The sequence below is a fragment of the Peromyscus leucopus genome, chromosome 8b (assembly GCF_004664715.2).
Source record: "Peromyscus leucopus breed LL Stock chromosome 8b, UCI_PerLeu_2.1, whole genome shotgun sequence".
Lineage (NCBI taxonomy): Eukaryota > Metazoa > Chordata > Mammalia > Rodentia > Cricetidae > Peromyscus > Peromyscus leucopus.
In genome coordinates, this window is record NC_051086.1 from 5,568,193 (window position 1) to 5,582,206 (window position 14,014).

General features: G+C 45.7%; 1 protein-coding gene across 6 annotated transcripts in view; it reads right to left on the bottom strand.

Annotated features, from left to right (window-relative positions):
- Fbxw11 (F-box and WD repeat domain containing 11) overlaps positions 1-14,014 on the bottom strand; it is a 105,295-nt gene that overhangs the window by 36,130 nt on the left and 55,151 nt on the right. For 3 of the 6 annotated variants that reach the window (XM_028857797.2, XM_028857799.2, XM_028857800.2), the window contains one exon: positions 1,058-1,120. The exons of the other annotated variants lie outside the window; for them this stretch is intronic. In XM_028857797.2, coding sequence (XP_028713630.1) covers positions 1,058-1,120 — 63 coding nt within the window. The remainder of the gene's footprint in view (positions 1-1,057; positions 1,121-14,014) is intronic. 6 annotated transcript variants of the gene reach the window in all.

Below are 14,014 nucleotides of genomic sequence, written 5' to 3' on the forward strand. Positions count from 1 at the left end.
ATCTGGATGACAATTATTGTCCAGGACATCTGCTTTCACAACAGGTTAAACAGAATTATGGCAATGGCCTGCATCTGTGTTGCTTCTTAACGTGCCCTTTCTCGTTTGATAGGCAAAGGATTGTTATTTCAATCCTTTCCCACCAGGTGACTGACTAGGAGGAGGTGGACAGATGAAGACCCGGATCTAAAGAGTTGGGAGCCACTGCAAACTGAAAGGTCAACAGTTAAGAGATGTGGCCATGGAGATGTGGAAGAAGGTCACGAGTGTTCTTTTACACATGATGTTCAAAAAAGACAAGCAGGGCACATGCAGATTTAGGAGCACATTTTCCAGCTTCTAGCTCCTGCTCTCTGGTGGGTCCAGACAAACCCTGCTGGAATTATTTTACCTTGTTTCACTTCACTTTAAATTTGTGCGTAGATTATTCTAGCTAACTAACCTACCTCAGTCATTTTTAATCCAATGAGCCCAGGTAACCGCCCCCCCACTTTGTTCTATATATGTTGTGCCTTTACTCACGTCCTCATGAAGGAGAAAATGTTCACCAGAATGCTTAATAAAAACACTAAACCATGAAGGTCTGCATATTCCCCAGACCCCGACCCCCCACTGCCTCAAATCCTGGGAGGTTGGAACGAACAAGTAGAGAGAGGCAAACAGGGACTGAAATGAAAGAAGAAAGTGCCCCACAGGAAGAGCGGGGTAGAGCGGAGGGTGTACAAACGGAAGAGCAACCGTTCTGAACGTGGGGCAGGACTGCCATAAAGGTTTGCCCTCGGCTCAAAGCTAAACGCTCCCACCATTCCCAGATGGAGGATTTCTATCTTGGGCCAGAGTCAGTATTTCAGGTTATTGCCCTTTTGGAATCTTTCAGGAAACTCCAAAGTTATTTACTATAGTAAGGACACTTCCCTGAGGAAATGATGGTCTGGCTAATAGGGTGGCTTCTGAATCCAGCAGCCCTGCGCAAAGTTGAGGCTGGGCTCTGGTCTCAATGAGGACACGAGCAAGGGCAGAACTTATCTAGGGTAATCTGCTAGCTTATGGTGCCTACCTGCCAAAGAGCACTTTTCTTTGGGGACTCATCTTCATTGTGATCTTCCATAACTGAAGTGTTCTAAGGGGGAAAAACAGGTTATTTGAATTATGCCGAGTTCTACAAAAACCTAAATGACTGCAAGGCATAAACTTAGATCTCAAACTAGAGAATGGATGCAAAGCCAAGAACTCTGGCTTGTGGCTAACATGCCATTCTGGGTCAGGAAGCTAGCTTCATCTTCCATAAATCAACAGTAAGCATACAGTCTTCATTCTGGAGGTTGGCCATGACTGGAAACCAGCTAACGTGTGAGGTGGGGTGGAAGTACACCTTCATCATCACTGTTGTTCTATGGCTTGTGGCAGAAAATTCAGAGATTCCCAAGTTCCCAATGGTTGAGCAAGATGTCTCCTAGAATGCCTGCTGCTTAGTATTGCATCCCATCCACCAGCAATCACAAGTGACAAGGCCCTCCAAGCACCTCCCTCCATAGCTGTTTCATCTCCCCAAACAGCTATGGAGGGGTGCCCCAACGTTCTTTCTCAAGAGGACACTGTTAGTCACTAACAATCTGGCTTGCCTTCAGAACATTTTTTTTTCTTCCATTTTTGTATTTATTACACAAAGAAACTCTGTGTAATTATCCCTTCTGGTGACCTAGTGGCTCAGCAGACGCCCATTAACTGGAGATTATCATGACTGGGTTTTCCCTTTTGAAGCTAAGTGGAGCCTTGGTGAGAAGGGGGAGTTGGGGGGGGGGTGTGCTCTAAAAGAACAGCTCACTAGCTCCCAGGGACTGTCTCTCTAAGGTTCCTTCCCAAACCTAGAACTCTCAAAGATTGGAGCACAAAACTTAACTCCAACATCGGTCCCACGGCATTTTCCGGAAGGTTCATTACAGATCTATCAAGTTACCAACATAATGGGATCTGGTTACATCTTCAGGGCTAAGCTTCCTTCTCAAACCCTCCTTACTTTTCCTTTACCTTTTAAGTCCTGAAATGTTTGGGCTCCACCCACAGAGAACTTCCCAACAGACCAATGGGAAATCCCCAATGGTGACCTTGAGTCACCACTGAGCAGGCGTCACTACTGTCTACCTTGGTGGCACACAGTAGGAGAGCCAGAGCAAGAAGCTAGACTATTGACTTGGTCACTCAGTGTGGGACCTTGGGGACGGGAAGTCACTCATCAAACAGAGAGCCACAGTGTGTGGTGAGACCACCAGTGCTGTGCCTGGTGCTGAATCTCTGGTCAGAGATGCCCTCCTTCCTTCCCTGCGTTGAGGACGCTATTTTCCCAAGGCTACTTTCACATGTTTATAATTTCAGTGACCTGGGCACAGCAGAATGGAAAATCTTCCTCAATAAAATCTAAAAGTCCCAGAATGTCAAGGCCAGTGACAGGGTGCAGGAAATGGGGACGGGGAGGGGAATCAGTGGACAGTCCTGAACCAGAAGAGGGAGAAGAAGTGAACAAATGCTACGCTTGTGAAGCAGCCCCATGTCGCTATCCTTACAGCTGCCTGGAACGGCCCTGGAGACTAACAAAGCCAACAGTTTTCCACAGATGAACAGACAAACTGAGAATGCGACTCAGGACCTCATCCCTGAGTAAGAAGTTACAAAGTGGCTGTCACAGCAGCAGCGGCCAAGAATGACAAGGAGATGCCAGGCAGTGGCGCACGCCTTTAATCCCAGCACTGGAGAGGCAGGGGATCTCTGTGAGTTCAAGGTCAGCCTGGTCTACAGCGAGAGATCCAGGAAAGCCAGGGCTGTTACACAGAGAAACCCTGTCTTGAAAAACAAAGAAATACACTGCCTGCTCTTCTGGAGGTCCTGAGTTCAACTCCCAGCAACCACATGGTGGCTCACAACCATCTCTAGTGGGATCTGATGCCCTCTTCTGGCATAAAGTTGTACATGCAGATAAAGCACTCATATACATAAATAAATAATAAAATCTTTAAAAAAAAAAAGAAAAAGAAATAAAAGGCAAGGAGACAGAAGCATGGCTGGAAGAAGCACAAGCAGAGCGTGGAATGATGGGAAGTTAAGTGGAGAGCCAGGCTCCTCATAATTCATAGGTCTGTAGTATACTCTAAGCTTAAACTTTCTGGAATTGAGTATCTTGGTTCCTTACTGCCTGAGTAATGTGTGGTAATTTGAATGAATTGGCTCCCACAGGCCCATAGAGAGGGGCACTATTAGGAGGAGTGGTCTTGTTGGAGGAAATGTGTCACTGGGGGGTGGGCTTTGAGGTTTCAAAAGCTCAAGCCAGGCCTAGTGGTTGACGGTCTCCTTCTGCAGCCTGCAGATCAAGATGTAGAACTCTCAGCTCCGGGGCTGGAGAGACGGCCCAGCGGTTAAGAGCACTGCTCTTCCAGAGGTCCTGAGTTCAATTCCCAGCACTCACATGGTGGCTCACAGCCATCTGAAATGAGATCTGGTGCCCTCCTCTGGCGAGCAGGCATACATGCAGACAGAACACTGTATACATAATAAATACATCTTAGGGGAGAAAAAAAAAGAACTCTCGGCTCCTTCTCCAGCATCATGCCTGCCTTCACAACACTATGCTTTCCACCATGATGATAATGGACTAAATCTCTGAACTGTAAGCCAGCCCCAATTAAATGTTTTCCTTTGTAAGAGTTGCTGGGTCATGGTGTCTCTTCACAGCAATAAAACCCTAACTAAGACACACATGTCGTCTTTCCTCACTCAAGGAAGAATCAAAAATGTCAGGAGTCCTGCAGACTACACCAGTAACAGCCATCATTACAGTAGAGGTTTAAATTCATCTGTTTAAAATAGCAAAAGCATTATTTGTACAGCTGAGAGGAAGCTAGATCTTCTGAAGAAATGCCAACTATTCTCTTCAGGCTGGACTACAGAAGCTAACTGATTACACTTCAGTGAACCCTCCGAGGGCATATTTTCAGCTTCTCTTATATACTTGAGAAAAACTACCAACAGAGGGCAGCACTAAAGCTACACGGATGAGGCTGGTTGTCGTGACGTCACCATCTCTACATACAGCTCCAGCTCGGGCCCTCGTTTTGCTAAAAGCACCTGACCACTGGACCACAGTCCCAGTGAATCACTTCCAAACAGTATTTAATTCTACACAGCATGAGAGATGTCAAGAGAAAAAATGACCTGGGGTCTAAGGAAGGCTGAGAAACACTGCCTATGCACATGAGCACACACGTCACCTGCTAGAGGTCTCCCACATCCCGGTAAGTGACCGACTGACTCCCACCCATTCTGGGAGGAGCTAGAACTCTGAGTCAGTGTAGTAGTGCTTCCCTCAAGCAGCCCCAGGAGTAACATCTGCTGTGATAGCTCAGCATGCACCTGCCAATGCTGGACCACTCTGACCATTGCCAGCAGAAGCCACTTCTCCATCACCTTTCTCAACCTGCTCTGCGGGGCTGTGGGGAACTGATGATGGCAACAGTGCAGACTTCTCCTAAGAGAGCTGTTTGTGCCATGCAGGCACCCCCCCCCCCACACACACACACACACACTTTCTATATCACTGAGCTGTCTGTGCCATGCACCCCCCCCCCACACACACACACTTTCTATATCACTGAGCTGTCTGTGCCATGCAGGCACCCCCCCCCACACACACACACACTTTCTATATCACTGAGCTGTTTGTGCCATGCAGGCACCCCCCCCACACACACACACACTTTCTATATCACTGAGCTGTCTGTGCCATGCACCCCCCCCCCCACACACACACACACTTTCTACATCACTGAGCTGTCTGTGCCATGCACCCCCCCCACACACACACACACTTTCTATATCACTGAGCTGTCTGTGCCATGCAGGCACCCCCCCCACACACACACACACTTTCTACATCACTGAGCTGTCTGTGCCATGCACCCCCCCCCACACACACACACTTTGTATATCACTGAGCTGTCTGTGCCATGCAGGCACCCCCCCCCACACACACACACACTTTCTATATCACTGAGCTGTTTGTGCCATGCAGGCACCCCCCCCACACACACACACACACACACACACTTTCTATACCACTGGGTTTGACTTCTTAAAGGCAACAGGTCCAGGGTTCAGGGGCAGTCAAGGTTAGTGATACACATCCAAATTCTCCGGTGAAACCATGGGGTCAGCCAATCAGGTTGAGAGAGGTTCAATACCCATTTGGCTCCCTCAACCCTGCCTGCTTGTCATCGCTTCTTGTCTTCCACATCTATCTGCCCGAGGCACAACATACAAATAAGTAAAAACTTAAACCTACCTACTCTGAACCACCACCAAACAATACCATTCAGAAAGCAGCAGATGAGATCTGAGGAGGCTGCCCTGGGTACTACTGGTATTTAGGGACAGAAAACATCTTGTTATGGCAGCTGCATTATGAGACATGAGAGGCACCCCAGGCCTCTACCTATGCCTGAAGGAAGCATGGCAATGTGACCATCAAAACTGTCTCTAGATTGCCACTTGTCCAGAGAAGAGGAAGGCAAAATCACCCTGCCCACTTGAAAGAAGTCCTCTAGGAGTGTGTGCTGTGCACTGGCCTTCAGAAAACACCACAGTCCCTCTGCTTGGCCCCAGGGACAGTATGTGAGGCTCTTCACATACGGTGTGACTGGTGCACGGTCATGTAGCTCTTTGTGGAGTGTGAGGAGATTATATACACACCTGCTTACCATCAAACTAGTTATTTGAGAATCTTTAATTACAAGAGTTCTTACTAGAGGTCCATGGGCTTTAGGAAAACTTTCATGAGTTATTTGAGTACTTTTGGTTTATGTCTCTGTTTAAATCTCACTGCTATGGCAAAATGGGGTGGCTATGTGGCAGCAGAAGACTAAGGAAAGACGCTCCACTGATGTACACAATGTACCCAACCCAAAACGCAAGACTCCAGAACTGCCAGATGCCACTAGAATCGAATGCACTGCTGGTATCTTCTGCAAGTGACATTCAATTACATTAAAAACAGCACCACACACCTTACCTGACAGTTCCTCCAAGGGCAGAACTAACAACGGTTCCATTTAAAAACCACGCTATGCAAGCGCCATGGCCATGTGGAGGAAGAAGGCAGAGAGTGCCGTTTGCAGTTAGTTGGTCCTCTCCTTCTGTCTACTGTGTGGGCCCAGGACCAAACTCAGCTCAACAAGCTAATTTGCCTTTACCCATCAAACACTGCTCTGCCAAACAACATTACCGTTTAATGATGGCCCACAACAGTCAGGCTTTGAGACTTTGAAAACTTTATGTGAATTACCTCTATTCCTCACCACAACCTATATGACAGTACATATATTACACCCTACTCTACCAATGGTGAGAGAACCCTGACTCAGACATCCTATGCAATTTGCCTGTGTCTCCCACCAGTAAGCGGCAGGCTTCAAAGTCAGCCTCTTCTTACACTCATTGAGTACCCCCTCAGCAACAGGGCACACACAGCAGCTGAAGCCTTGTGAAGTCCCAATCTTGTTCTGAAGACACTTTTTCTACTATGACAAGCAAACTACAGGCACTGAGAATATGGCCTTCAGAAACACCATTCTGTACAGGTCACCAGTGGAAGGGCTGCAATCTCAGGTTTGAGAGGCTGAGGCCGGAGGATCATTGGGTCTGAGGCAGCTTAGGCTAGAGAGTGAGTTCCAAGCCACCAGGGACAATTTCGCCAGACCATGTGTCTCTGGACTACAGGTAAAAAGAAGGCTGGTACACCTGGGGAACAGAGTGCTGGCCTGGCCCGCACAGGTCCTGGGATCCACTCTCAAAGCAGACCCACCCAGCATGCCGAGCATGAATCAAGCAGGATAAATTTTCACCCTGAGGAAGAAACATGGGCTTGATCAGTTGGATCAATTAGTAGGATCTCCATTAAATGTATCCAATCAAAGATAAAAGAATAAAAAAATTCCCGTTTTTTAAAAAAGCTACTTTTGAAAATGTACTAAGGCACATGCAGCAGTCTGTCTGTGACAAGGGCTCAGCAAAAGTGGCCACCTTCTCCTCGGTGACTCTCTTGACACGTCTCCCAGACTGGAACGGGAAAGCTCAGCAGATGTCAAGTGGTCTCAGTGCTTCCTGCCTTCTCCAGCAGTCCTGACAATGCAGTCTGGTTCCAAGCCCTCAGCTCCTTCCTCTCGGCTTGCCAATGAGCAGGAGTGTCTTTGCTGCTAAGTGCCACCAACCAACACAGAATATCTTTCACTTCAAAACCTCCCTACTCTGAGAATCATCTAAAAGGAACAATCATTATTCTAAAAAACTGCAAATTCTGCAGTTAGTAAAGACATTCCACCCTGACAACAATAAACTTTCCACACAAAAATAAGTCTCTTGTGTGCTTTTCCAACTGCTGATTATAACCCACGAATCAATTTAATGGGCTACAACCAGCATTTTTAAATTTGAAGAAGAGGAGGAGGAGGAGGGGCAGAACGGGCAGGAGGAGGAGACAACCACGTTAGGCATACACCTAACCCACAGAGTAAAGCACAAATTCCAGAAAAGGCTCTGGGCATGGTGGATGGGTGAGATGTGTAGAAAAATCCAAATTAAACAGAAAGCAAAGACGGTCACTGCAAGCAGCATAACACGCAATCAAACTCTGAATGACAACAACGTCTAAGTCTCTGGGAAGTAGAGGTCAAAAGAGTTCAGATGAAATGGGCTTTTACATACTTACAGAGTAAAATTTCACAAAGGACACCAAAAAGTTATTAATACTTATTAATGTGGTTTTCAAGACATTTCTCTGTCTTCTCCAAGGGGAAAGGGTTTAAGTTATTGTCCGAGTTCTCTGTGTTTCTGAGACAGGTCTCAGCTGTCTGCGGGCCAGGCACGGGTGCTGCACACCACCACACTCAGCTCTCACTGTGGCTTTCATCGGCCCTCCCAGGAGTCCACTATATTAACTTTCCTGAGTCTGGCTTCCTCTGTTTGACACTGTCTCACTAAAATTCTTAAATACAACAGGAATCTGTTCATTTTGCTTCTGTACATTATTCCAAGAATTATTACCACTGAGGATGGAGCTCAAAAGCAGAGTGGATACCTGCAACGAGGCCCTGGGCTCTGTCTCCCACACTCCCAAAAGAAGCCGTGAATGCACTCAGTCACTCCCACCCCAGCTTTCCTTTCGTCTCCCTTGGTGCTTGGGGTATGACCTAGGGCCTCGGGCCAGCGAGGCGAGCCAAGCACTTCTGAGCCACGCCCCAGCCCACTTTCAGCATGTAAAAATAACTGCCGTGTCTTCTGGTGTGCTCGTGTGCAGTGCCAGGGTCTATTTACAAGTGCAGCTGGGTCATTGCAGTATCTGTTGACATTCCCCCAAAGGGTATGCCTAGCTACAGTTGCAGAGGGGTCTTCAATCACAGCATTTCTTTTTTCCCTAGCCTATCCCTACAGTACTGTTGATTTTCCAGCCACGGGTGATATGTAGTTCCCTTTCTGTAATTGATAAACATGTGACATAAGTAAAAGAACAAATTACAGTACGCAGATGCACAGCTGTGTCTCGGTATCCATGTAGGTCTGATCTCAGAAACCTCCCCCAAACACCAAAATGGAAGGACAACTGCACGTGTGCACTTAAGTGACATACACGCTCTTTATGTCACCTCGAGACTCCTGCCTATCCTGCCCATGAGCTGCTGTGTGAACAAGCAGCCACCACACTGTACTGTGCAGGGCTGGTGACAGCGGGGAAGGGTGTACACAGCCATTACAGACATCAGCAGGTGTTTGCTTTTGTGTGTTTTTAGTATTTTTAATCTGAGGTTGGTTCAGTCTCCCAGGGCAGGTAAACAGCCATCTGTATACCACAAAATGTGAAGACAGTCCAACTATTACAGACTGGCGAGACTTCTCTGTAAAATTTATTTCTATTGTCTGCGTGCTTGCCTCCATGTATGTCTGGCCTCCGTGTGCATGCCTGACACCCACGGAGGCCAGAGAGGACACGGGAAGCCCTAGACTGCTGCTACAGATAGCTGTGAGCTGCCATGTGGGTACTGGGAACTGAACCCGGGTCCTCCCCAAGAGTAGCAAGTATACTTAACCACTGAGCCAACTTTCCAGTCCCTGGAGATACTAATTTAACAATGTGCCACGTTGAATTAAGATCTCATCATGCAAATAAAACAAACTTTAAGAATAAATAAATGAATAAATAAAATTCACTTAAACGTTTACTTAGAAATGTAATATAGACAGTGAAGAAAAGCAAGAGATCCACGCCAAGACCACAGACACATGCTCTAGTCTTGGGGAAACAGAAGCCAACTACCAAACTCTCCAGCAGGTTCAGCCCTGCTAAATGCCACTTGGCATCTCTGTGCCTGCACACTCCTTCACAAAACAGACAAGAACGTCGCAAAGGACCTCACCGCAAGAAAACTGTCAAAGATACCCCAGCACTCAGAAGGGCTCCTTTAACCTGTAACCGGCGGCACAGAATGGATATGGTGGGGTCTGTTCACTCTACCAGCTTAGCGCTTAGGATACCTCTTGGCATCTGTAAATGCAGAAGTAAAATATATGTCCACAGTAAATACTAGCTACTCTCCCATCTTCCAGAAACCACGCAGACAGAAGTGACGACTTCATAATGTAAGGATTATGTCCTTAATTACGTCACTAGCCTGCAACGGCATCCCAGCCTAAAAGGGGGGCATGCTCTCTGTGCCCTCTCTCTTTCCCGTATGGCCTCTCCTTCCGTATTCTCCCTCCTCTGCACGGTCTCTGTCTCTCTGTGTCTCTCTCTTAATAAAGCTCTAGAAAGGTAACCATGGCTCGTGATTCTTCCGCCACCACAACACCCGTCGGCATGCAGCCAGCCATTTAACCAACACATAATCTTTGTTCCTTTCCTCTATTTCCATGTCCTTTACAAGACACACAGGAAGAAAGAAAGCCATGCATGCCATTTCTGACCCTCCCACACTAGAAACAAAGTCACCTCAGAGACAGGCACCCTTTCTTCTCCTCAAGCGCTGGTTACCTAGGCAAAAGACCTCAATTGAATGTTAAGTGTTCCAAGGGGCCAGACAGTGGCTGCAGTGTAGTTCAGTGGTCGGGCTCTTTCTCGCCTGTACAAGGTCCTGAGTTTGCCTCCAGCATGGGGTGGGGAGAGAATTCTGGCATCTGCCTGAGACAGCAGACAAGTCTAGAAAGTACACTTATTCTTCAAGAACGCCCTTAAAAGTAAAACTTTTTAATTTACCCCAAGAAGCCAGGGAGGAGAGGCTTTCTGTAGAAACAGCAACAAAAATGGCTCAAAAGCACGAGGTCATGAGGAACGTACCACAAAGGGAGTCATCTACTGAAGTGCAAAGACTGACCCAGAGAGCCGGAACCCCAGTGCAAAGCCTGCGCCCCAACTCAAAGCTGTCAAGTTACAAACTTGACTCGGGAAAGTCACTGGACCCCTCTTTTGGGTAGTCTCTTCTTTTTATAAAATAGGGAGAAATCCTGCCTGTGCTGCCGGCATAGAAAACATGGAAACATCTACAGTAAAACACTGCTCATGAGTCAATTCAAAGCTTGCACAATGGTTCTTTATCTTCGTTTGCTTCTACTAAAAGAAAATAAGAAGCACCTACCAGTGACATCTGCCCAAGTTAGAGAAATACCATACCACATCACAATCACTACTTAATTATTGTGCAACTATAGCTTGTCAGGTCTATCTAAGATTAAAACATAACACCACAGAAATTACAGATTATAGCCTGATGGTTACATTTATAATGTGGTAGCTACCATTTGCTAAGGAATAAAAACTGGGGAAGAAAAAGGAAAACAAAAACAAACAAACAAGGTCCACCAAAAGCTGGCCTTAAAGAATAGAGATAGGCCAGGTGGTGGTGTCAGCACACACCTTTGATTCCAGCACCCAGGAGGCAGAGGCAGGTGGATCTCTGTGAGTTCAAGGTCAGCCTGGTCTACAGAGCAAGTTCTAGGCCAGCCAAGGCTACACAGAGAAACCCTGTCTCAAAAACAACAACAAAAAACCACAAAAGAGATAACAGATTCAACACAATGGGAGTCAAAGTATCATTAGGTTTCTGTGGGCGAGCCTTCTCCCCTGCCCTCCCTGCCCTCCCTGCCCTCCCCCACCATCCCCTGCCACAGACACATTGAGCTGATTTAAAAGTTCATAGAGAAATATAAAGGGCCCAGGAGAATCAAAGCAATCTAACAAACTAAGCTAGGGGATCCACACCCCGGAATACCAAATACTAGCATGTAACTATAATAAATGACAGCTCCACAGACAGACATGTAGACAAACGATCAATGGAAGGACACTGATCCAAACACAAATCCACAGATTAAATTTACCTGACTAAGCACTGGTGACCCTTTGGTGCAGTAGGAAGAGAATGGACTTTTTAGTTAAAACACCACAGCACCTGTTATTTTAAAGATATCTTAAGCCTTCTCTCACACAATCTATTCTACACCAGAGATCTAAATGTAAACAATAAATAATAAAGCTATTACTATTTACCTACAACATTCTTAGAATCTTGGGATGGGCAAATTTTCTTAAACAGAACACATTATTTATTGTCAAGATAAGTGCGATCATTTATACTATAGTTAAATAACTCCCTCCATAGAAAGCATTGCATGTATGGGTGTGCACATGTGTGTGGATGTGGGTGGAGACCAGAAGTCAATGTCAGCTGTCTTCCGTGATCGCTAATTTATTTTTGAGACAGACATTCTCTGAATCTGGAGCTCCTGGGTTCAGTGCGGCTGGCTGGCCAGCGTGCTCCAAAGAGCCTCCTACCTCTGACTCCCCAGAGCTGCAGTTACAGACATGCACCACTGCCCCTGGCTTTTTATGGGCTCTGGGGTCCCCTTGCTTGTGCAGAGACACTTTACTGGGTGAGCCATCTTTCCCAGCCTCTGACAGCATTAAGTGAGCAAGAAGTCTGCATACGGTGACAGTGAAACATGCGGCAAGGGACTACACTGCACACGACAATGACACAGAACACATCTTTAAAAAACTTAAACTCCACACATAAGTTAAATTCCAAACAGGTAAAGACTTACACAGGAATTACACACACATGCATAAATAAATATATTCTTTAAAAAAATCCAAATAACCACAGTACTGCCTCATAGAGATAGAACTACAAAATAAATGTGTATGCACACACATGAAAACTGTTTAAGACACACTCTAGAAATTGTTTGTGCCATGTAGTGCTGTGTACCTATATTTGTGTTTTAGTGGCTACAGTTTACTCCAACCCATAATTTGTGAGATGAACAGGAAGTAAAGACGCTGTTTTTAGCTCTATTAAATGTAACATGATAATGAACTTTTGTGCCTACAACTACCTCTGATTTGGGTTCCCAGAAACCCAGCAGATGCTTAGGAACCTGTATTTCATAAATGGATGACCAAACCCACTTTGATTCTCTAACTTCTCATGTTTTTTCCTGAGAACAGACTTCACATCTTTTATCTAACAGTCACTTTCACTCTTCACATTCCTGCTCTGTGACCAGAGAGGACACTTCTTCCAAACAGTCACTCGGAGTCTAGGAATAGTCATGAAGCCAGCTTTAAGCTTCTCCAAACAGATTAATGGCACCAGAAGAAAACTTGGGAATCTGAAGAAGAAATGAAGGAATAAATGCAAAAAAGAAAAATGGTAAAAATCAGACTATATACACATTAAGTTTAACTAACAAACACAAGATGTTGCTAAAAGAAATTAAAGACACAAACATTTAGATGGAAAGACAACACAGTCAGTATCACCAGAGTCAGAAACACAATGCAATCTCTGTCACAATCTCAAGTGCTTTTGGAATAAAGAAAAATCCATCCTAAAACTTTCATGAATCTCCCACAAGACCACAAACAGGGGGAAAAAAGTGTGAAACAGGAACAACGTTGGGTTTCAAAGAGTTTGAAATTCAAGCTTACAAAGCAGTGGTAATGGCTCCTCATAAAGACACAACAGAGCAGCCAGCTGCAACAGACATGCTCAGAATACCTAACTTCAAGACCCATCCACTATTAAAAACTGCCAGGCGACACTTTAAACATGATTGCCTCTGATTTAATTCCCAGCACCCCAGAAGATGCTTGGGAACCTGCACTTCATATTGGATGACCAGGAGGGATACTGAAGGTAAGACTTTAAAACATCTATGCAACCCCAGCCCCCTGAAGACAGAGGCAGGTGGATCTTTGTGATGTGACCTGCCTGGTTTACAGGGTGAGTTTCAGGCCAGCCAGGGGTATGTAATAAAACCCTATCTCAAAAAATATTTTAAAAAATAAAAAACAAAAAAGTACCTAACACATTAATTAATGTTACAAGATGAAATATTTCCCCCATACTCAAGAACAAAGCTAGAATGTCCATTCATGTACCAAAACAAATTTTACTAGTCGCAGCCAGTGTAGCAGAGCAAGAAAACACAAAACACTAAAAATATCACTGACAGCATACTTGTATAGGAGGAGCTGGAGGAAGAGGAGGAGGAAGAGGAAACCCATACAACAAAGTAACAGTAATACATGACACTAGCAAAGCCACGGGACACAAAGAATGCAATCATCAATAGTAACACACCACGCAGGCACTCAGCAAAGCCAGAGGGCACAGACAGCAGCAGCAGCAGCAAATGAAACGGAGCCTGGGCCCTGCTGGTGCCTCTACAAGCCACAGGCAGCACAGACAGGATTTCAGAGTTTGGTGTCTGAGTGTCACAACTGATGGGGTGAAGGATGCATGGTAAGGTGCCTTTCCAAGACAGTTCTTAAAGACAAAACCTAACTATGGACAGCACTCTGGGAGAAAGTCCTTACTTAATAAAGAACAGAGTCTACAAAACTCACACCAACCACACTTACTGGAAAAAGTCAACTTTCTGCTTAATGTCAGAAACATCAATACTTTCAATAGCACAC